The sequence below is a fragment of the Mustelus asterias genome, chromosome 5 (assembly GCF_964213995.1).
Source record: "Mustelus asterias chromosome 5, sMusAst1.hap1.1, whole genome shotgun sequence".
In the NCBI taxonomy this organism is placed as follows: domain Eukaryota; kingdom Metazoa; phylum Chordata; class Chondrichthyes; order Carcharhiniformes; family Triakidae; genus Mustelus; species Mustelus asterias.
The window spans coordinates 72605254-72627582 of record NC_135805.1 but is presented as its reverse complement, the minus strand read 5'-3'; the positions used below and the strand labels follow the sequence as shown (position 1 = coordinate 72627582).

General features: G+C 42.9%; 1 protein-coding gene across 50 annotated transcripts in view; it reads left to right on the top strand.

Moving 5' to 3' along the window:
• The window catches only part of trdn (triadin), a 452817-nt gene that overhangs the window by 393845 nt on the left and 36643 nt on the right, over positions 1–22329 (top strand). For all 50 annotated transcript variants that reach the window (XM_078212798.1, XM_078212806.1, XM_078212805.1 and 47 more), the window contains one exon: positions 7353–7391. In XM_078212798.1, coding sequence (XP_078068924.1) covers positions 7353–7391 — 39 coding nt within the window. The remainder of the gene's footprint in view (positions 1–7352; positions 7392–22329) is intronic.

The following is a 22329-nucleotide window of genomic DNA, read 5'->3' as shown; positions in this document are numbered from 1 at the left end:
CCTGTGGTCATGACATATCAATAATAAAATCTTTTTTTAAACCAACTCTAATCTCACCAGAGTGCCGTTTATTGTACAATATGATTTTTTTCTATTTCCCATGCATAATCATAGAATCACTACAGTATAGAAGGAGGCCATTTTGGCCCATTGAGCCTGCACCGACCATAATCTCACCCAGGGCCTAGTCCCGTAACCCTCATTTACCCTGCCAATCCCCCTGACATTAGCGTCAATTTAACATGGCCAATCGATCTAACCTGCACATCTCTGGACTGTGGGAGGAAACAGGAGCAACCAGAGGAAACCCACGCAGACATGGGGAGAGCGTCAAACTCCGCACAGACAGTGACCCAAGGCTGGAATTGAACCTGGGTCCCTTGCGCTGTGAGGCAGCAGTGGTAACCACCGTGCCCCGCCCCTAATGAAACAGTTCCAAGTGACAGTCAATTTTAATATCGATTTCTGCTGTTATGGAGATAATCATGTTATGTACCCTAACTGGGTCGAAATTTCCCAAAATATCTTCAGTTTGGACACTTGTAGCTGATCAAGTTAGGGATCCTTCACTCCAAGAGGGTGCTATAAATTTTAACATTCCACATCAAGAACCATCCACTCCACTAGATGCAAGAACTCAATCTGAACGTGCCTTCTAGCCAAACGGAGAACAGAAGATATTTAAATAGTCATTACCATTGTCTAATACCATATAAGATAGCCATAGAATTTGGCAGCTTTTAAAAGCTGATCAACTGCAAATGTTTTATTTCTAGAATTATAGGAGTAATAGCTGGGATTTTGTTTTCCTGTTCGCATCATGCATGAATAGCAATGATTTGATTTGATTTATTATTGTCACGTGTATTAGCATACAGTGAAAAGTATTATATTTTATGCGCTGTATAGACAAAGCATACCGTTCATAGAGAAGGAAATGAGAGAGTGCAGAATGTAATGTTAAAGTCATAGCTAGGGTGTAGAGAAAAATCAACTTAATGCAAGGTAGATACATTCAAAAATCTGACAGCAGCAGGGAAGAAGCTGTTCTTGAGTTGGTTGGTATGTGACTCCAGACTTTTGTATCTTTTTCCCCGACGGAAGAAGGTGGAAGAGAGAATGTTCGGGATGTGTGGGGTCCTTAATTATGCTGGCTGCTTTGCTGAGGCAGCGGGAAGTGTAGACAGAGTCAATGGATGGGAGGCTGGTTTGCGTGATACATTGGGCTACATTCACGACCTTTTGTAGTTCCTTGCGGTCTTGGGCAGAGCAGGAGCTATACCAAGCTGTGATACAACCAGAAAGAATGCTTTCTGTGGTGCATCTGTAAAAGCTGGTGAGAGTCTTGGCTGATATGCCAAATTTCCTTAGTCTACTGAGAAAGTAGAGGCATTGGTGGGCTTTCTTGACTATAGTGTCTGCATGGGGGGACCAGGACAGGTTGTTAGTGATCTGGACACCTAAAAGCATGAAGTTCTTAATCCTTTCTACTTCGTCCCCATTGATGTAGACAGGGGCATGTTCTCCTTTATGCTTCCTGAAGTTGATGACAATTTCCTTCGTTTTGTTGACATTGAGGGAGAGATTATGTTGCCGCACCAGTTCACCAGATTCTCTATCTCATTGTTTGAGATCCGATCCACTACGGTGGTGTTGTCAGCAACCTTGAAAATCACATTGGAGGGGAATTTGGCCACACAGGGCCCGATTTTACCAAACGGGCGCGAAAACTTGGTAAAGTCGGGTGTGAGGTGATTAGAGCGATCCACGCCCCGTCCGCACAGATGCCCACTTTACCAAGGCCCGAAAATGGACGTGATCTGAACCGATGAAGCAGCAGTATAATATGAAGGGTACCATTCTTAGCAGTGTAGAGGATCAGAAGGACCTTGGGGTCCGGGTCCATAGGACTCTTAAATCGGCCTCGCAGGTGGAGGATGCGGTCAAGAAGGCGTACGGCGTACTGGCCTTCATTAATCGAGGGATTGAGTTTAGGAGTCGGGAGATAATGCTGCAGCTTTATAGGACCCTGGTTAGACCCCACTTGGAGTACTGCGCGCAGTTCTGGTCACCTCATTACAGGAAAGATGTTGAAGCCATTGAAAGGGTGCAGAGGAGATTTACAAGGATATTGCCTGGATTGGGGGGCATGCCTTATGAGGATAGGTTGAGGGAGCTTGGTCTCTTCTCCCTGGAGAGACGAAGGATGAGAGGTGACCTGATAGAGGTTTACAAGATGTTGAGAGGTCTGGATAGGGTAGACTCTCAGAGGCTATTTCCAAGGGCTGAAATGGTTGCTACGAGAGGACACAGGTTTAAGGTGCTGGGGGGTAGGTACAGAGGAGATGTCAGGGGTAAGTTTTTCACTCAGAGGGTGGTGGGTGAGTGGAATCGGCTGACGTCGGTGGTGGTGGAGGCAAACTCGTTGGGGTCTTTTAAGAGACTTCTGGATGAGTACATGGGATTTAATGGGATTGAGGGCTATAGATAGGCCTAGAGGTGGGGATGTGATCGGCGCAACTTGTGGGCCGAAGGGCCTGTTTGTGCTGTGGCTTTCTATGTGCCCAAAACGGGCACAAATTTGCATGCATTTAAATTGAATTAATGGGCTGCCCGACCAACTTTACCAGCATTTCCCCGTTTATCATCGCGTTCGCGCGCCCAAATTGGGCGCGAAACAGACATGCTCGGCAAAGGTCTGTTTCGGCCGCTCCAGCTTCTGAAGAGGTAAGTTCAGAGTTTCCAATGGCTCTCTGACTCAGATCGGTGGTGGGGAGGTGGAGGGAGGTGGGCCAGATCATTCTCTGATGGGGGGGAGGGAGGAGGAGGCGGGTCAGATGTATCTCTGATGGGGGGTAGGAGGGGGGCCACTTCATTTTCTGGAGGAGGGGGGGAGGCCCAATCACACTCTGGTGGGAGGAGGGAGGCCCGATCATTCTCTGGTTGCGGGGGCGGGGGGGGGGGGGGCAGGGCGAAGGGGGGAGGGAGGCCCGATTGCTCTCTGGGGAGGGGAGGAAGGAGGGCGGCCCGATCATTCTCTGGTGGGGGTGTGGGGGAAGGGATGACGGAGACCCGATCGCTCTCTGCTGTGGGTGGTGGGGGGAAGGCGGTCCGATCATTCTCTGGTGGGGGGGGCGGGAGGGGGGCCAGATGGATCTCTGGTGAGGGACAGGGGGGACTGCTGCCACTCTGCGGGCGATCGGTGGGGGGGAAGGGGGGCTGGGGATCATGATCAGTCTGGGTAGTGGGGGGTGGGTGGATAAGGGGGACAATTATGTTGTGGGAGTGGGGCGATATGTGGGGGGGGGATGCCATCGCTCCCGCTTTTCGCTCCCCGGCCGCTTTATCTGCTTTTTGCAGCCTGAGAGCGATGTGACAGGGGCGTGTTTTTCAAATTTTTTTCACTGTATTTGCGCAGTTCAGAGCTCTGATCAGAACTGCAGCGTTTCGGCCGCGCTAAGGCCCACCCACAGCGTGAATCAGACTCGCAACTTTTTTTTCAAGCTAAGTGTGTATGGGGGCGCCTGAAAGCAATTTTCCAAGTCGGATCTGAATTGCGCCCAGATTCAGCACTTAGAATCAAAATGGTAAAATCAAGCCCACTGTCATAGGTGTACGAAGAGTATAGTAGGGGGCTGAGAACACAGCCTTGCGGGGCACCGGTGTTGAGGATGATCGCGGAGGTGTGGTTGTTGCCTATCCTTACTGATTGTGGTCTGAGAGTTAGGAAGTTCAGGATCCAGTCGCACAGGGAGGAGCTGAGGCCCAGGCCATGGAGTTTGGAGATGAGTTTCATGGGAATAATGGCGTTGAAGGCTGAGCTGTGGTCAATAAATAGAACTAATCCCACTCCTGACCTAAAAGTTGGTGCTGACCAGAAATCTAGCTACCCCATGACGATATTACATTGGGGCAGCTTTAATTGGGTCAAAATGGAAATTCCGCCCATATCAAGAAAGAAACCTAGCCCCTGAAAGCTAATTGGTTCACAGCTCTGTGGTCTCAGCAATACCAGGAAAGAGTAGCGGTCACTGATGGGACTAACAATGTTGGGGGCAATTCTCCCATCCCGACGTGCTAATTTTTAGCATGGCTGGACCGGGAGAATTGCTTGTGGGTTGATTTGTGGTATTCACGCATGCGTTCTCACCGCGCGCGCATCTCCGAGCGCTGGATATCCACCGCAGTCGGGACCATGCTGGAAATCGGTGGGAACAGCTGGTAAATTATTTTCATCTCTTTTTAATGTAATTTAAATGTCATTATCGGGCCCGAGACTGAAGTCTCCAGGCCGCTAGCATCTCCCACCCCATCAGTGCAATTTCACTCTGGGTTTCAGACTAGCTCCCCACATTTGGGGAACTAGCGTGAGACCCCGCTGGAGTGAAGGGGGCAATCAGAGCCCCCCAGGGGGTCGGGCGGTGGGGGGAGGTGTCCCCTGGGCATGGGCACCCTGGCACTATTCACCAGGCATCGGGTAGGGCCTGGGGGCGGGGCCTAGAGGGTGGGGCTTAGGGGCAATCGGTGGGGGTGGGAGCTCCTGCTGCCACTCTGCATTGGGAATGATCAGGGCTGGAGGGAGGCCAGCGATCAGGGCAGGCTGGGGGGGTGGTGGTCTGCCGGGGTGTCTGCCTCTCATGGTGGGAATGGTCTGCCGAGTGAGGATCTGCCTGAGGTTGGGGGTGTCTGCCTGGGAGGTTTGCCTCCTGTGAGGGGGAGATCTGCTGCGGGGGGATCGTCACACCTGTGGCGTGGGGGGGGGGGGGGGGGGTGGCGGCGCTGGAGATCGGGGTGCTCCGGGATGTGTGAGGGGGGGGCAGGTCAGGGCTGGCCCGAGAATGACACTTAGAACTTTTGTGGGAGAATCACCCCCGAAGTGTCTGAACTTTGGGTGGGTCACCCAAGAAAGGATGGGGGTTGGGGTTCAGTAGGCTATGGGATGGAATTAGGGAGAGATACAACCATGGAGGTGATGCCTCCTGATGGCAAAGGGGCTACCCGACTTATTGCCCGAAAGCAGCACTTGCAGTCAAAACTGCTGGACTTGACCCACCTTCCCCCATAGGCTGCAAAATTGCAGTGCAGGTGGATTGAGACCTTTAAGTAGCCTGGGTAAGATGTTCTTTCAGAGAGTCGGTGCAGACTCAATGGTTGAATGGCCTCCTGCTCTGTATGGATTGCATCATTCTAACATAGAAGTTTGTCATCTCTTAAGATCCTAAGAATGTTTGGTGTCTCTCTCTCTCTCTCCCTGTGTCATTGAAGTGATGTTAAACTGTGTCCAAGTCATACCCCAGAATCCATGGTAGCACTGTGCCAAAAAAGACCACTGTTTCTCAACTTTTATCTCTTGGTCTTTCATTCCCCATTCCTTTGGACCAAGTTTGCCTCTTCTACTAGCTATAGGGTGAAAATTATCTTCTCTCAGCCCACCTCTGTAACATAGAGACTAAAGACAAAAGTTATTTTTTCCCTGGCCTCCTCAGCATTTACATAACATCATAAACAAATAACACATTTCTTCCCAATACAAACAAGCCATAAATAGAATCACATTCTCTTGTCAAGTTTTTTTTATCCCAAGCCGCACAGATAGCAGAAAATAAAGATTCCCTTCTAAGTACAGAGCAATTAAAGCAGTACATGGGGGTGGCACAGTGATTAGCACTGCTGCCTCATAGTTCCAGGGACCCGTGTTCAATTCTGGCCTTGGGTGACCAAGTGCAATTTGTACGTTCTCCATATGTCTGCGTGGGTTTCTTCCGGATGTTCCAGTTTCTTCCCAACCCAAGGATGTGCAGCTTACATGGATCGGCCATGCTAAATTGCCCCTTAGTATCGCAAGGTGTGCAGGTTAGATGGATTAGCCATGGTAAATTACATTTGATTTATTATTGTCACATGTATTGGTATACAGTGAGAAGTATTGTTTCTTGCGTGTTATACAAACAAAGCATACCAATCATAGAGTACAAAGGGGAGAACTATGTGTGGGGTTACAGGATAGGGCGGGCGAAGAAGACTTTGGTAAGATACTCTGTCAAAGAGTCAATCCAGACTCGATGGAGCAAATGGCCTCTTCTGTACCATAGGGATTCTATGATTCTACAAAACATAAGTTCATATTGTTGAACTCCTTCAAAACAGAGAGCTCCTTGAATTCAGCGGCACTATTAAAGTCATAACTTCATCAAGCATAGTTTCTCACGAGCAACTTGCTTTCCTGTTCCCCAATTACCTTGATTGCTAATTGTTCAACAGAAATTCAAATGAAACCATTTATTTTAAACTGTGGTTGCAGAATTAAATCCACATAAAGTTTTTTTTTAAAGTTTATTTATTAGTCACAGGTAGGCTTACATTCACACTGCAATGAAGTTACTGTGAAAATCCCCTGTACCATATGTTACAGATTCTAAAATTAATAGCATTACCTTACATTAGCTCTCTCCTACAAGCAACTTTTAAATGGTGTCAAGAGTGGGAATTTATTACAGGTACCCTGTGTTTTTAATTCAGTGGTGAATCTTACTTTTCCAGCCATTTTATTTACTTTAGACTGTAGCTAGCTTAGGTTCTGGCTATTTAATTTAAAAGCTTAGGGCTTTATGTGACATTCAAAAACCAAAATTATCTAAATCCCAAACCGCGTTCGTCATGAAGGCTTCAGATAAAGGATGCTCGACCTGTAGTCTGATAATGTTTTTTTTGATGCTACAGTCCCCTCTGTAAAGTAAATAACAGTACTGTTGTCATTGGCTTTGGCACTAGCGATTGCCAATGCTGCTCCTCTGGTGAATGTACAAGGTGTGCCCACAGTGGGATGGATATCTGGCAGGACCAGAATTGCAAGTCACCATCCCAGTGCATTTTTGAGCTGAAATAAAACATCTCTGAGGATTTCAACTCCTCCCCCTTTACATCAAGTGTTGCCAAAATTGGATTCTGCTCACCTGGGGATCTGCAAGGTAATGATTTTTAAAAAGAATTTGTTGATATACCAATTAACCGAACATTCATTTTGCTATATAGTTTTTTTAAAAACCTCTGGAAGAAAAGTTTTTTTTTAATGGCAAGTTGATATTAGGATCAGAGGGCCCCCAGGAGTGTCAATATCTATGGAAGGAGCATTGCAGTGTACAGGCTCTCCTGGTTGGAGCTATGTAAGATTCTCCATGCTGCAAATTTTGAAAATAACTGGCACTCATGCAGATATTATTTTCAGGGATACCTGAAGGGAACATCGAGTCCCTTGTTAAACACATTTGCAATTTATCACTATAGAAATTAAAGTATTTGTGGAATTGTGACCCACATGGCCGTATCTAACATTAATATTTCCATCATTTCAGCAAAGGTGAAGCCTGCAACAAAACCAACTAAAGTTGAAGGTGAGTGAGTTTTGAGATTTTATCCACCTATGTGATAAAATCCTATTGTTAATTCATTCTCCAAGATTGACTGTAGAAGGTAATGATTTGTCAGTGATTTCTATTCAGCTGTCATTGTATTTCCTACTAAGACTTTTTAAAATAATGGCTGAAGGATTTGCCATTTTTTTGTATCACATATTTAAAGCATAAGATGTATAACAATTATTCCTGTTAATGTAAATAAACTAATTGTTGAATTCTTGCACGAGCATTACAAAGTAGTCCTCTCTTCTCCAGTGACAGAATGGTAGCTAGAGTTGAGGAATATTTTAAATTTACCAATGACACATTAATGAATGGTAACAAATATTTAGGTCTTTATTGATGAACAGCGGATTATATACATGGTTACAAGAGAATGTTATTAGAGGGTGAGTTACTCCCTGTGATATATTTTAACTATATACAGATTCAATGAGATGTTCATAAGAACACCATACTACACACATTAAAACAATATCACAATATAAAGAACAATTGAGAAAGTGGTTAAAGTAAATAAAAAGAATGATTTTAGAACACATTCTATTAATTTGATTCAGGGCAGTTTTGGTCACCTAATTACAGGATGGATATTAATAAGGTTGAAAGAGTGCAGAGAAGGTTTACAAGGATGTTGCCGGGACTTGAGAAACTGAGTTGCAGAGAAAGGTTGAATAGGTTAGGACTTTATTCCGTGGAGCGTAGAAGAATGAGGGGAGATTTGATAGAGGTGTATAAAATTATGATGGGTATAGATACAGTGAATGCAAGCAGGCTTTTTCCACTGAGGCTAGGGGAGAAAAAAACTAGAGGACATGGGTTAAGGGTGAAGGGGGAAAAGTTTAAAGGGAATATTAGGGGGGGGCTTCTTCACACAGAGAGTGGTGGGAGTGAGGAATGAGCTGCCAGATGAAGTGGTGAATGCGGGCTCACTTTTAACATTTAAGAAAAACTTGGACAGGTACATGGATGAGAGGGGTGTGGAGGGATATGGTCCAGCTGCAGGTCAGTGGGACTAGGCAGAAAAATGGTTTGGCACAGCCAAGAAAGGCCAAAAGGCCTGTTTCTGTGCTGTAATGTTCTATGGTTCTGTGGTCCTATGGAATACCATTTGAGCATCTGTTTTTCCTATTACATCTTTCTAAATACAGGTATTGCCAAATTGGCAATGCTAAGTAGTTTCGTTTTCTTCCTGAGTTGTTCATTCTCTTTTAGTTTTGCCATACTGGGAAAATGAAACATGTGATGATCATTTAAATGAATGTGATGCATAATAGATAACTAATTTATTTTAGTAAATACAGGACTTGCATATATAAGTTTGTGTTGCTTGAGATGCTTAGGAGGAAGGTTTTGCTCTGTACAACACTACAGTGCTATCCCATAAGTATAAACTGCAGCATGTCTACATAAAGGTGCCGTAAAGCTTCAGGCCATAGTACTACCCCAGAACATCTGCAAACTCTGTTGAGTGGTAGCTGCTGGCATTTTAGTGGCAGATGCAAATCTTGCAATGTTCCCCATTGCTGATCTAGATGCTCAGTATTTAGTTAGCAAAGTGTCACGAACCACGCTGATGTTACCTGCGAAGGCTTCCCAACTTGAAACACTGGTTTGTGGTGGTATATAATTTTTTGGAATATTGTGAAGAGTCATGTAAAGCCCCAATGAGGAACTAGGGCGGCACGGTGGCACAGTGGTTAGCACTGCTGCCTCACAGTGCCAGGGACCTGGGTTCGGTTCCCAGCTTGGGTCACTGTTCGTGTGGAGTTTGCACATTCTCCCCGTGTCTGCGCGGGTTTCCTCCGGGTGCTCCGGTATCCTCCCACAATCCAAAGGTGTGCGGGTTAGGTTGGTTGGCCATGCTAAATTGACCCTCAGTGTCAGGGAGACTAGCTCGGGTAAATATTTGGGGTTATGGGGATAGGATGAGATTGTTGTTGGTGCAGGCTCAATGGCATGACTGGCCTCCCCCTCTACTGTAGGGATTCTATGATTCAGTCCAGTTGTCATATGAACAATTGTTAAAGAATCTTTATTAAGTTAAAAGAAAAGAAAATGCACAATGAAATGGACTACTATGGCACTTAAGTACATGAATAACTAAACACACACACAATTTATATAGAAATTACCCCTTTTTCCAAAATATATCTTTGATCCCTGAACTCATTAAGACATCCCTTTCCCAAACAATATCTAAATTAAGTAAATCTATAAGTCAAGTCCAACTTTAACTTACCACACAATACAGGGCTGGTGATCAAGTCTGGGAAATGGCTTTTCCAAGTCCAGTGAAGATATTTAAACTGCCTTTACAATGCCTTGGCTCTAAGACCTAGATGCGGCTCTATAGCATCTCAGAAAAGTAAAAGATGGTACATTACACTTGGCTGTGAAATGGATCCTAACCTCCTGGCTGTGAGCTATGGGCTGGCTTCTGGCTGTGAGTTGTGGACTGATCTGTCTGTTTCTGAGGGAATTGGAGGGGGGAGGGGGGTGGGGGGGGGGGGGGGGGGAACAGTTATACTGTTTCCTCTTTTGTTATTTCAAACTTGAGAGTTGGCTCTCGACATATCTCAAATTATTTCCTTTGGTGGAGCTTAGCATTTTTATAGCCCTGAGTCACCCAGACATTTATGTAAAATGTTTCTGCTTGGGGAACTTCACATTTCTACAACACCATCTAAATAATCTGTTTCTGCCCCTAGAGCAATTTGCACCTGGTCATCTTTAGATGCTCTCATGCTGTTGGAATGCCCTGATCACTACAAAAGCCTTGCCTGCTCCTCGAAATGCTGGGCAGAATTTGTTAATGTTGCTCGGCAGATTTCTACTTTCAGGCCATTTTAAATTCTTGATACTTTTGCTGCTAGGCAAAACCTTGACAACAGTCATTCCTCAGGTGGGTTTGCAAGAGCCCATAGAAATGGCATTTTGACCGATGTAACTAAGCAAGCAACAATGCTGCTGATTATCGTGGTGATTTCTTCCTTGGAATACCAAATATGACACAATGTGAATGGAAGGCTTCTGAAGAATCTTCCAGCATAAAGACTAAGCTGGCACTCTCATCAGTGCAACCATGAGATTTGCTGATGCATTAGGCACAGGAGACTCCACCAACAGCATCTGCCAAAGTAAGGTTTACTACCTGTTTCTGCAAATGCTCAGGTGCAGGTTCAGGTAAGAGGGTTGAGCACGTGGCTCAGGCAGCCTGATTTGCCTGACATCCTTTGCTGATTCCCTCTGCCTCAGTGAAGTTGTTAATATTGCAGCATACTTGTCATAGTTGCAGGGCCACTGGAGAGGGATGTCTGCCTGACGAATATAAGACACCCCGCTCCTAAATTTAACAACTTAATTCATATTTTGGATAAAAATAATTGACACTGCTGCAAGTTTATCAAAAATGTAGTTACCTCTTAGAGCATATTTGTGGAATCACTGCCCTTATTGTGGAACTCAACTTATGGTTTTAAGCACATCAGAGATAGAACGGTTTGGTAGCCAACAATATGCCAAATAGTTACTGCCTGGGGCACTTGGAGTGACACCTCAGCCCTGAAGCAGCTGGTACTCCTCCTCTAAAGCACTATGCTGATTATGTTAACATGTTGTGAAGTCAGAAAATTCAGTTAATGTTCTGGAAGTGATAAATTCTGTTCTGTGCAAATTAATTTTAATACAATTGAAACATAGTTTTCTTTTAGCATTTTCTGTTCATTTAAAAAGTGTGACTATTTTCAAATGTGACCAATAAACAGAAACGATTGGGTTCCGAGGTAGCACTGTCACCTGCGACTCAGAATGCCATAGATCCCATTTGCACTCTAACTTCATTGTCAGAGCTGTTGTTTCTCAGGACTTAACCTCCTTACACAGGTGTAAAAATCCCAGGCTAAATAATTCAGGGGGAAAAGCCCCCTGGAAACCATGTTGGCGTGCAGCATGCCATCCAGTCTGATAGGCCAACAATCCCCCTGGCGCCAGGAAGGTGTCTGGGGCTGCTGGTAAGGAGAGGACCCCAAGCCATTGGATCCCCAGAGGAGGTAAGTCTAGGTTAGGTTGAGGGATTGAAGAGAAGGTGGGTTTAAGGGAGAGAGCTGGTAGGTGCCAACCTCATTTTATGAGTCCCCCCACTCCCTGAAAGAAACAGGTCCACTGGGGGGCACTTAAAATCAGCTCATCCATATCACTGTTCAAAGAATAGAGGAGCTTTGTCTCTGGTGTCCTTCAAAATGACTGCCCATGTTTTTCAATATACGATCCGTGACTACACTTCAAACAAGTATTTTCGACAATAAGTGAATACAATTCTTTCTCTTGTAATGCATGAGAAAATGGTTCAACTTTGTTTTTCTGGCAATTTGCTGGTAAGACTTTTGAATGAATTGTTGTCATCAATGTAGATTACATAGGTAGTTGATGGAAAGATTACACCCACATCATCATGAGGCCCTTGATCTTGGACCTCATTTACATTTCTTGGGTGAGCTATCTATGAATTTAAGGCAGTTTGCCAATTGGAAACAGCCGGGCATGGAGTTACATCACTTGGTTAAAGGGTGATATGGGAGGTGTACAATTACAGAGTTTATTAAATAAGTGTTGGTGTATAATCAACAAGCAGTAGGGAAAGTTCAAAACCAAAAACTACCAACTAATTTCATCTTCATTCTTGTCGGATATACTTAAAGCAATCCCTGGTTTATGGCCATTTCTCCAGTGCCATGTGCTGGTTTACTGTCCAAGCGCCTCGTTAAAGTTTACCAAAATTGAGTCATAGGTTTTTAAAGATTTTCCTGTTCGAAAAACGTAACTGTTTTCAATCATAGGCAGAACTTAAATTGGGAAGTAATTTTTAGCGTTGGCTCAGAGGTAGGGAAGGTTGGAGGTTCAATTCCCACTCCAACTGGAATTGCCAGAGCCCTTGCTCAGGTAAAATGTTAAAGTGGAACCCAAATAACCTTTCTTATGTGGACTTAAAATCCCATGTCAGTATTCAAAGGAGAGCAGATAGGCTTTTGTTTCAGGTTGTCATGTTTGTATTAACATAAGAACATAAGAACTAGGAGTAGGCCATCTGGCCCCTCGAGCCTGCTCCGCCATTCAATAAGATCATGGCTGATCTTTTTGTGGACTCAGCTCCACTTACCCGCCCGCTCACCATAACCCTTAATTCCTTTACTGTTCAAAAATTTATCTATCCTTGCCTTAAAAACATTCAATGAGGTAGCCTCAACTGCTTCACTGTGCAGGGAATTCCACAGATTCACAACCCTTTGTGTGAAGAAGTTCCTCCTCAACTCAGTCCTAAATCAACTTCCCCTTATTTTGAGGCTATGCCCCCTAGTTCTAGTTTCACCCGCCAGTGGAAACAATTTCCCTGCTTCTATCTTATCTATTCCCTTCATAATCTTATATGTTTCTATAAGATCTCCCCTTCTTCTTCTGAATTCCAACGAGTATAGCCCCAGTCTACTCAGTCTCTCCTCATAAGCCAACCCTCTCAACTCCGGAATCAACCGAGTGAATCTCCTCTGCACCCCCTTCAGTGCCAGTATATCCTTTCTCAAGTAAGGAGACCAAAACTGTACACAGTACTCCAGGTGAGGCCTCACCAGCACCTTATATAGCTGCAACATAATCTCACTGTTTTTAAACTCCATCCCTCAAGCAATGAAGAACAAAATTCCATTTGCTTTCTTAATTACCTGCTGCACCTGCAAACCAACTCCTTGAGATTCTTGCACAAGGACACCCAGGTCCCTCTGCACAGCAGCATGCTGCGATTTTTTACCATTTAAATAATAGTCCATTTTTCTGTTATTCCTACCAAAATGGATGACCTCACATTTATCAACATTGTTCTCCATCTGCCAGACCCTCACCCACTCACTTAGATTATCTATATCCATTTGCAGACTTTCAATGTCCTCTGCACACTTTGTTCTTCCACCCATCTTAGTGTCATCTGCGAATGTTGACACACTACACTTGGTTCCCAACTCCAAATCATCTATGTAAATCGTAAACAATTGCGGTCCCAACACTGATCCCTGAGGCACACCACTAGTCACTGATTGCCAACCAGAAAAGCACCCATTTACCCCCACTCTTTGCTTTCTGTTAGTTAACCAATCCTCTATCCATGCTAATACATTACCCGTAACACTGTGCATCTTTATCTTATGTAGCAGTCTTTGGTGTGGCACCTTGTCAAATGCCTTCTGGAAATCCAGATACACCACATCCACAGGTTCCCCATTGTTCTCTGCACATGTAATGTTCTCAAAGAATTCCACCAAGTTAGTCAAACATTACCTGCCCTTCATGAACCCATGCTGCGTCTTACCAATGGGATAATTTATATCCATATGTCTCGCTATTTCTTCCTTGATAATAGGTTCAAGCATTTTCCCTGCTACAGAAGTTAAGCGAACTGGCCTATAGTTACCTGTCTTTTGTCTACCTCCTTTTTTAAACAGTGGCCTACCTACATAATATTATCCTAATTTCCCTAATGAGGCCCTTGGCTATTTCCTCTGGGAGTGCGTGGCTGCCTAAATGGTGGCCAGTGGACATTGAATGGATTGTTAGTGCTATGGAACTTACTGCAGTTTAGTCCAATTGCTAACCTGTTTCTGCTGGAAAGCAACTCTGTAGTAAGACTAAAATCTGGGCCCATATGTCATCTGTTGGAGTATTTAAATAAATGATCTGTTTCATGTTCAAGCACTGTACAGGCCGAAATGCTGCAGTATTTTGGCCATAGTAATATCTGCTAGTTTGGAAGTTAATTCATTCAATTAAGAAGATAATAAGAGCAGGAGTAGGCTATCGAACCCTTGCAGCCTATTTCATCATTCACTACCTTTCACCAGCAGGGGACTCGTCATCTTCTAGCCTAGTTTGCCTAGCACTTCTTCTCTTGCAATACTAATTATTTTAACTTCCACCCTTTCTTCCTGCCCCTCAATATTCCAAATTATTGGATGCTTTTAGTGTCTCCTACCATGAAGAAAGATACAAAATATTTGTTCAAAATCTCTCTCATTTCCTTTTATCCCATTATTAATTCTGCAGTCTCATCGAATGTTTACTTTAGCCACTCTCTTCCCTTTATGTACTTGCAGAATCGCTTACCATCTGTTTTTATATTTCTTGCTCTTTCACTCTCATATTGTAATCTCTCCCTCTTGTTTTTATGCATCCGCTTTGTTACTAAAACATTACCAATCTTCTGGTGTGCCGCTCACGGTTTTGGCATTGCACAACTTTTCTTTCAATTTGATAACATCCTTAACTTCCTTCGTTAACCACGAATAATTTGTTCTTCCTGTAGGATCTTTCTTTCTCAATGGAATATATCTTTATTGAAATTTATGAAATATCTCCTTAAATATCTCCTTAAATGTCTGCCACTGCTAACCCACAATTTTACTTTCTAATCTATTTTTCCAGTCAACTTTAGCCAACATTGTCTTCATGTCTTTGTAATTTTCTTATTTAAGTTTAAGACACAAGTCCCAGACCCAATTTCCTCACCCACAAACTGAATGTAAAATTTTATCTCGTTAAGAAATTGGTGGCCAGTTAAGGAGCTGCCTCAGGGATTCCTGTTCAGTTATGAACTGTGGGCAGAGTGGGGGAGCAGAAGACCAAATAGGACTCCTGCACTTGTGTCCAGTTAATTGCTCCACCAGGGGATTGGGTGTTGCTGAGTCAGGCAGGAGACTATGAAGACTCTCTCCCTGCAGCACTAGGACACATTCAAGATCCTTCATGGTCACAGCTGTCAGGTCATCATTGTGGAGAAGGAACCCATCCACAGATGGCATGAGGCCATGGCCATTACATCACAACAGTCACCAAGCTGCTGTTGGCTTTTTGGCTCAGTGGGGGACTGGTCCTTTTGATGGTAATAATACACCATCAATCCATGTTTCTATTCTTGGGGCTAAAGGGATCAAGGGATATGGGAGGAAAACGGCGTCAGGATATTGAATTTGATGATCAGCCATGATCAAAATGAATGGTGGAGCAGGCTCGTAGGGCCAAAAGGCCTACTTCTGCTTCTATTTTCTATGTTTCTATCCAGAAATCCAAATGTGGCAATGGGAAACTTGTAAACTGTGACAGCAAAATCTTGGTGTGGTTTAAGAATTATATTAAAATCCTATTGGACAGCTTTCAGAACCCACTCCTCATTAATGTTTAATGGTCTTAATAGATCTTAATGGCTCATTTTTATTGATATCATCAATTTTGTCATCTTGAGTATTTAATATGCATTCTGGCTTCTTAAATACTCTTAGCATCAAGACTCCATTTTCTAAAGTTCATCATAACCAATATTTCCTCTCAGATCTGAAATCACAGTATGTATAATCTCCACAGCTAATTATTGCTGCTGAATAATATTCTTAATCAAAACTTGAACAATGTTTACTGAATTGCATACTGACATGTTGTTCATAAGTTCATGAATGTTTAATTTTGAGAAGAAGGCAGCCCATTTGAGGCAGGGTTGTCAGATTGTGAAATTTGAATTCAATAAAAAAAAATTGGAATTCGAATCTACTGATGACCATGAAACCATTGTTGATTGTTGGAAAAACCCATACAGTTCACTAATGTTCTTTGGAGAAGCAAATCTGCTGTCCTTCTCTGGTCTGGCCTACATGTGACTCTAGAGCCACAGCAATGCGTCTTTGATTCTCAACTGCCCTCTGAAATGGCCGAAGAAGCCACTCAGTTGAAGGGCAACTAGGGATAGGCAATAAATGCTGCTCAGCCAGTGACGTCCATGTGCCACAAATGAATTTTTAAAAATGTTCAATAGACTCACTTCAGCAACATTCCTGTACTATAACACTGCGCTTTCTGACTTGCTAATAATCTTGAATGCTCATTTGCAGTTACTTTACAGAAAATTTCAGCTTTTACAATTATTATTGAATAAGAATAACCAAGGTTTTTTTGAAAAGCAATTCCTAATGATCATTGCCCAGGAGCCAGTTAGCTCAGTTGGTTGGTCAGCTAGTTTATGATGCAGAGTGACATCAATAGAGCTGGTTCAAATTCTGCTACCGGCAGGAGTTATTCATAAAGGCCAGCCTTCTCAACCTTGCCCCTTGCCTGAGGAGTGGTGATCCTCAGTTTAAATTACCACCAGTCAGCTCTCCTTCTCAAAGAGGAGAGCAGCCTGTGGTCATCTGGGACTATGGCGACTTTACCTTTCACTTTAAATCATTCATTGTACTGCAGTTGGGAAATTATTTTCAGTTCCACTGGCATAGAAAACCAGAAGTGCCCAATACTTTGGTAGAGGGAAGTGAATGAGTTTGTGTGCATTAAAATCGTAAGCATAGATCATAAGCATAAGATTACATCACTTTTAAGTTCAGTATAATTGTGATTACGCATCACATCCAACCTCCAAACTAATTTCCATTTCTTGGAAGCCTTGGACCGCATAATTTCCACTGGCTAATTGTGCTTGTTGGAAGCTATTCATCTCAGCCGTAGGACATCATTCCAGGAGGCTTTCAGTGTAGTATCCTATGCCCAACAATCTTTAGCTGTTTCAACAATGAACTTTCTTTCATCACAATGCCAGGAGTGGGGATATTTATTGATTATTGCTGATGATTTACTGATGTTCAATTTAATTTGTGACTCCTCAGATAATGAAGTAGTCTGTGTCATCATGCAGCAAGGCCTAGGTGCCAGGTAATGACCATTTCCAAAAAGAGAGAATCAAATAATCTCCCTTGATATTCAATGGCATTTTCTTCACTGAATTCCCCACCATCAAAGTTCTAGGAGTTGAAGGTGCATTCTGGATGAGTGCACCTTTAATAGTGTTCAAGCAGCCTGACACCATCCAGGAAAAAAAACAATCTGTTTAGTCAGCACTTAATTTCCAAGCTTAAATATTCACATCCTCCTCACTGGCATATCGTGGCTTCAGTGCATACGACAGGATGCATTGTAACAACTCATGAAGATTCCTATAGCAGCAACTCCCAAACCTGTGACCTCCACTATCGAGAAGGTAGAGCTGCATGTGCATTGGAATGCCAAGCACCTCCAAATCATGTGCTGTTCTGGCTGGACATATATCAGTCTTCATTTTTTGCTGGATGAAAATCATGGAATTTTTTTATCTAAAAGCATTGCGGGAGTACCATTATCACATGGACTTCACCAGTTCAAAGCCCATCAATGGCAATTAGGGTTGGCAATCAATACCAATCTTGCTAGTGACACCCACAAAATAAATGTTGTGTGGAATCCAATATTAATTAAGCAGTTTTATTTTGCCACTGTTGAAAGATTGGATACTGTTGGTAATTTGGCAATACAAAGAGATCTGCCATCCAAAGGACTTTGGTGGAAAATAGACGTAATTCTGCAGTCTTCAGCTTTCAGTTCCTCTGCAATGTATCTCAAAACTTCATGTAAGGGTGGGTATCTTAAACTACTATTAATCATTGCCATCTCGAGACAGGATATGATGTATTAAACCCATGACTTGTAGTCAGTCGGCAAACAGTAGTGGTCGAGGTCAGAGGTTTGCCTCCCATTCACTCAGGGCGAGATTCTCTGGCCTCCCCTCAGCATTTTCCATGGTGGCGGGAGGTGGCATATCGTTCGCTTGCAATAGGAATTCCAATTGAAGCCTCCTCATGCCATCGGGAAACTCATGACATGGGGTGTGTTGCCAGCAGGACCAGAGAATCCCGCTGGAGTGAATGGCTGGAGAATTCTAGCCTCAGTAAATCTAACTGTATATAGTCTTATCGTCAGATAAAGAACCCACACTATTGTTTCACCAATCCTTGCGTATGATTGATACGTTCTTCTTTTGGTCAATGTAAACGTAACAGCCAAGTAGACGAGTGAAAGTATTCACACCAGAACATTTGTTTTTTGTGGAATGCATCAGTAGCAAATAAAACCACCCTTAACTCCCTTTTGTTGTTTTTAATTAATAATTGATCAGGACAAAGGCTAAGCCCCATTAATTCTTGTTCAACCAACTTCAATGACTTTGTTTCATAAAATTATTGCTATCCATTTGTAGTGTAAGGAAGCCTTTATTGGCTGCATATTCCTTAACAAATGTACCAACCATAAAGCATCAGTTGCTTTATATCTGTTCACTCAGGTATCTGCTGATCCAGCCTTTGAATTGCCTTGAAGCTTTGTTCTTCCTTCACATGATGTTGGCCATGTAGATAGCGGTTAGCAAACCTTTGTGTCTTGAGCTCTATTTTTATGCATTCATCATGGTAAAAATGTCATGTCACAAACCATCATAAAGATCATAATAATTAAGTCAAACTCACTTTGTGCAATTTCTATAAGCAAATGGAGCTAGTTCAGTTTAGAAAATCTGGTCGGCATGGACATGTTGGGCCGAAGAGTCTGTTTCTGTGCTGTATATCTCTATGACTCTAAATAAGTGCTTTAATTTGCTAGATTTATCTTTTTGTTTCGCTGTTAAAGTTCTTTAACCTTTCTTCCTTCTGATCTTCTATTCTTCAGTTCTATTTCCTAATTTAAAAAATTATTTTTATTATTACTTTCCACTTTTTTATTCTTCATTATTCTGTTTTTTAAAAAAAACTTTGCTGAGGAGAGAGAGATAAGGAGATGGACAGGTCATGTACTTTGAGTGCGGTGGGAAGGGGTGCTGCAATATGCTGCTCAGGCAGAGAACCTGAAAACTTCTTGTTTTGTGGCCAGCTTTAGGCCAGCACAGTTTATTTGGGGGAAGGAAGGACGCAGTCATTAACAAACTCCATTTCAGCAGCTTGATCTGAGCTTCAAAGGCTGTTTTAAATTAAATGGGTACTCATAAAGCACTGATGGCATCCATTTCTCCCACTCCCAACATAAAGTCACATAATGCAATTAATGAACTGTACTCAATCTTGGAAGAAGTCAGGTTATGGTACAAAGAAGTGATTTTGCTGGTAGCATGTGGCATTGCTGGAAATTGGTGGCGTGCATGTGATGTGCCTTTCACTTCTAACAGCACTATTTCCCTGTCAGACGTGACTCATACTATTAGTCTGATTCCTATTTGAAGGACAGCAACATTGGCACATGCCAGCTATGTTTCCACTAGGAGAATCAGCAGTGCCTGCTGTATTTCTGAAGTGCAAATCAGCTGCTTCTGTTGTTAGTTTTTTTAAGAGGAATTACGTTTTGTTAATTGTGTTCATCTGATTCATTTAAGGTTTTTCTTCCGTTGCACGAATGTTGCTCTCTAGCGGTTATCTACACTCATCAACATACAAGATCCACTATGTTCCATGTTGATTAACTTATTCACAGGTTTTGCCACTAACTTAACTATTTACTTCATTTCTGGCCCAGTAATCTGTGGCAGTTTTAATGCACTTGATGCTATGACATCAATAGTATTACATGATTAAGATGTATCCATTGGCAGCAGCGTTAGTTAATAGCATCAAAAGCTGACCAGTTAAAACAGATTGAAACAGAGATCAATATGTTGAATGCAAGCACAGAAAAAATATTCCTTGTATTCTCAATCAGTATTCTACCAAGTGTGGTGCAAGGTGAGATAAAATAAATGGAGGAAAACCGCATTGAGAATTTGGTGCATTGCAGATTAATTAACTTTCCTATATGCCTCTGTACTCAGATGTGGAAAGAATCCAATTAAGATAAATGAGAGGGGATCTCATAGAGATTTATAAAATTCTAACAGGACTAGACAGGGTGGATGCAGGAAGGATGTTCCCAATGGTGGGGGTGTCCAGAACCAGGGGTCACAGTCTGAGGATACAGGGTAGACCATTTTGGACAGAGATGAGGAGACCTTTCTTCACCCAAAGAATGGTGAGCCTGTGGAATTCATTACCCCAGGAAGTAGTTGATGCCAAACATTGAATGTATCCAGGAGGCGGCTAGATATAGCACTTGGGGTGATGGGATCAAAGGTTATGGGGAGAAAGCAGGATTAGGCTATTGAGTTGGACGATCAGCCATGATCGTGATAAATGGTGGAGCAGGCTTAAAGGGCTGAATGACCTCCTCCTGCTTCTATCTTCTATGCTTCTATGTTAATTGAAGAAAATATTTTTTTAAAACAGGGATGTAAACTGGATGAAGGCATGGATGTGAACTGGGTGGACCAAATTTTGGGGCTGTAGGCGATAGTACAGAAATTTAGTAGTTCCTGTAGAAACAGTGCAGATGGGGCCAGGCATTCAAGCCTGGATAGAATCCCTTTTCTGTGCTGCTGCTTGGTAGGTGGAAAGATGGCAGACTGATCTTTGCAGCCGTACAAGACAATATTACAGGCTCCACTAGCTATAAGAGGGTCGTGTCACATGACTCCCACCTCACCACTTTGGCTTTGACAAAGGGTGTATATCCCTCTGGGTTCCTGAGATTATTAATATTCCAGCCATTAAGAACTTTGTACATTTCCCTTTGAATTTGGTCTCTGCAGCCCAGGGTCATTCGCAAATCTTCAGCGCAAACAAGGTGTGAATTTCCCTGATGCTGCCAGATTAGCTCCTATAGTTCGAAAGTTGCAGACACACAGCTTCATCCATTTTTAAAAAGTCATTGTCTAGTTTTAAAATTTTAAGTATTAGCCATGAGGATATATTTTGTTTCCATATAATTTGACAATAAGAGATGCAGAATTATTCTGTTTATGGTTTATGCCTTAACAGAATTGTCAGGATTGATCTAGTGAGCAACATAACCATACATACCATGTTCTACTTGCTTCTCGTTCTCTGGGTTACTATCCGTTTTCAATTATTTATTTATGGTTTGTACGTAATACTGGTGAGGCAGTATATATTACCCACCCATTGTTGCCCTGAAGGCATTCGAGTCAATCACAGAGGTGGATGTGTGTGCTGGGTCCCTTCTCTGAAGAATGTTCATAAATCAATTGGCTTTTTCTTGCAATTCAGCATTTTGTCTGCCCATTATATTGAGATGCTGCAATACTAATAATCAGTTCTTATTATTTTTCTGTCACCATACATCATTTAATTGTACTGGGATATCAACCAAGAAGTTGTAGTTTCAATCCTATAATTGAAGGTTGTAAACTTGAATTAAATGATTCCATTAATTCGTGGTCTGATGCCAGAAACAATCATGAAAGCTGCCTGAATGTCATTAAAACCCAACTGGTCCACTAATGTCCTTCAGCAAAAGGAACTTTCAACCCTACCCCAGTTTTGTCTTTTTCAGCCAATCAGCAATGGGTAATAATTGCAACCTTACTACTGCCAACCACATTCTGAGAATAATGTCTGTCACCATAAATGAATGTTGCTGCTATCCATTCTAAACATCAAATAAAACATCACAGCCCACGCAACAATATTGATCCATCATATTTCTGTACGTAATATCTGAAAATAAATAACTTAGGCTGTCAATTGGAAGAGCTCCTGCCATGATGTGCAAAAAGTAACTTAGAGTCATAAAGGTTTACAGCATGGAAACAGGCCCTTCGGCCCAACATGTCCATGCCGCCCTTTTATTTTCATCGACTAAGCTAGTCCCAATTGCCCGCATTTGGCCCATACCCCTCGATAGCCATCTTACTCAGGTAACTGTCGAAACGCTTTTTCAAAGACAAAATTGGACCCCCCACTACTACTACCTCTGGCAGCTTGTTCCAGACACTCACCACCCTCTGTGTGGAAAAAAATGCCCCTCTGGACCCTTTTGTATCTCTCCCCTCTCACCTTAAACCTATGCCCTCTAGTTTTACTCTCCCCTACCTTTGGGAAAAGATATTGCCTATCGAGCTGATCTATGCCCCTCATTGTTTTATAGACCTCTATAAGATCACCCCTCAGCCTTCTACGCTCCAGAGAAAAAAGTCCCAGTC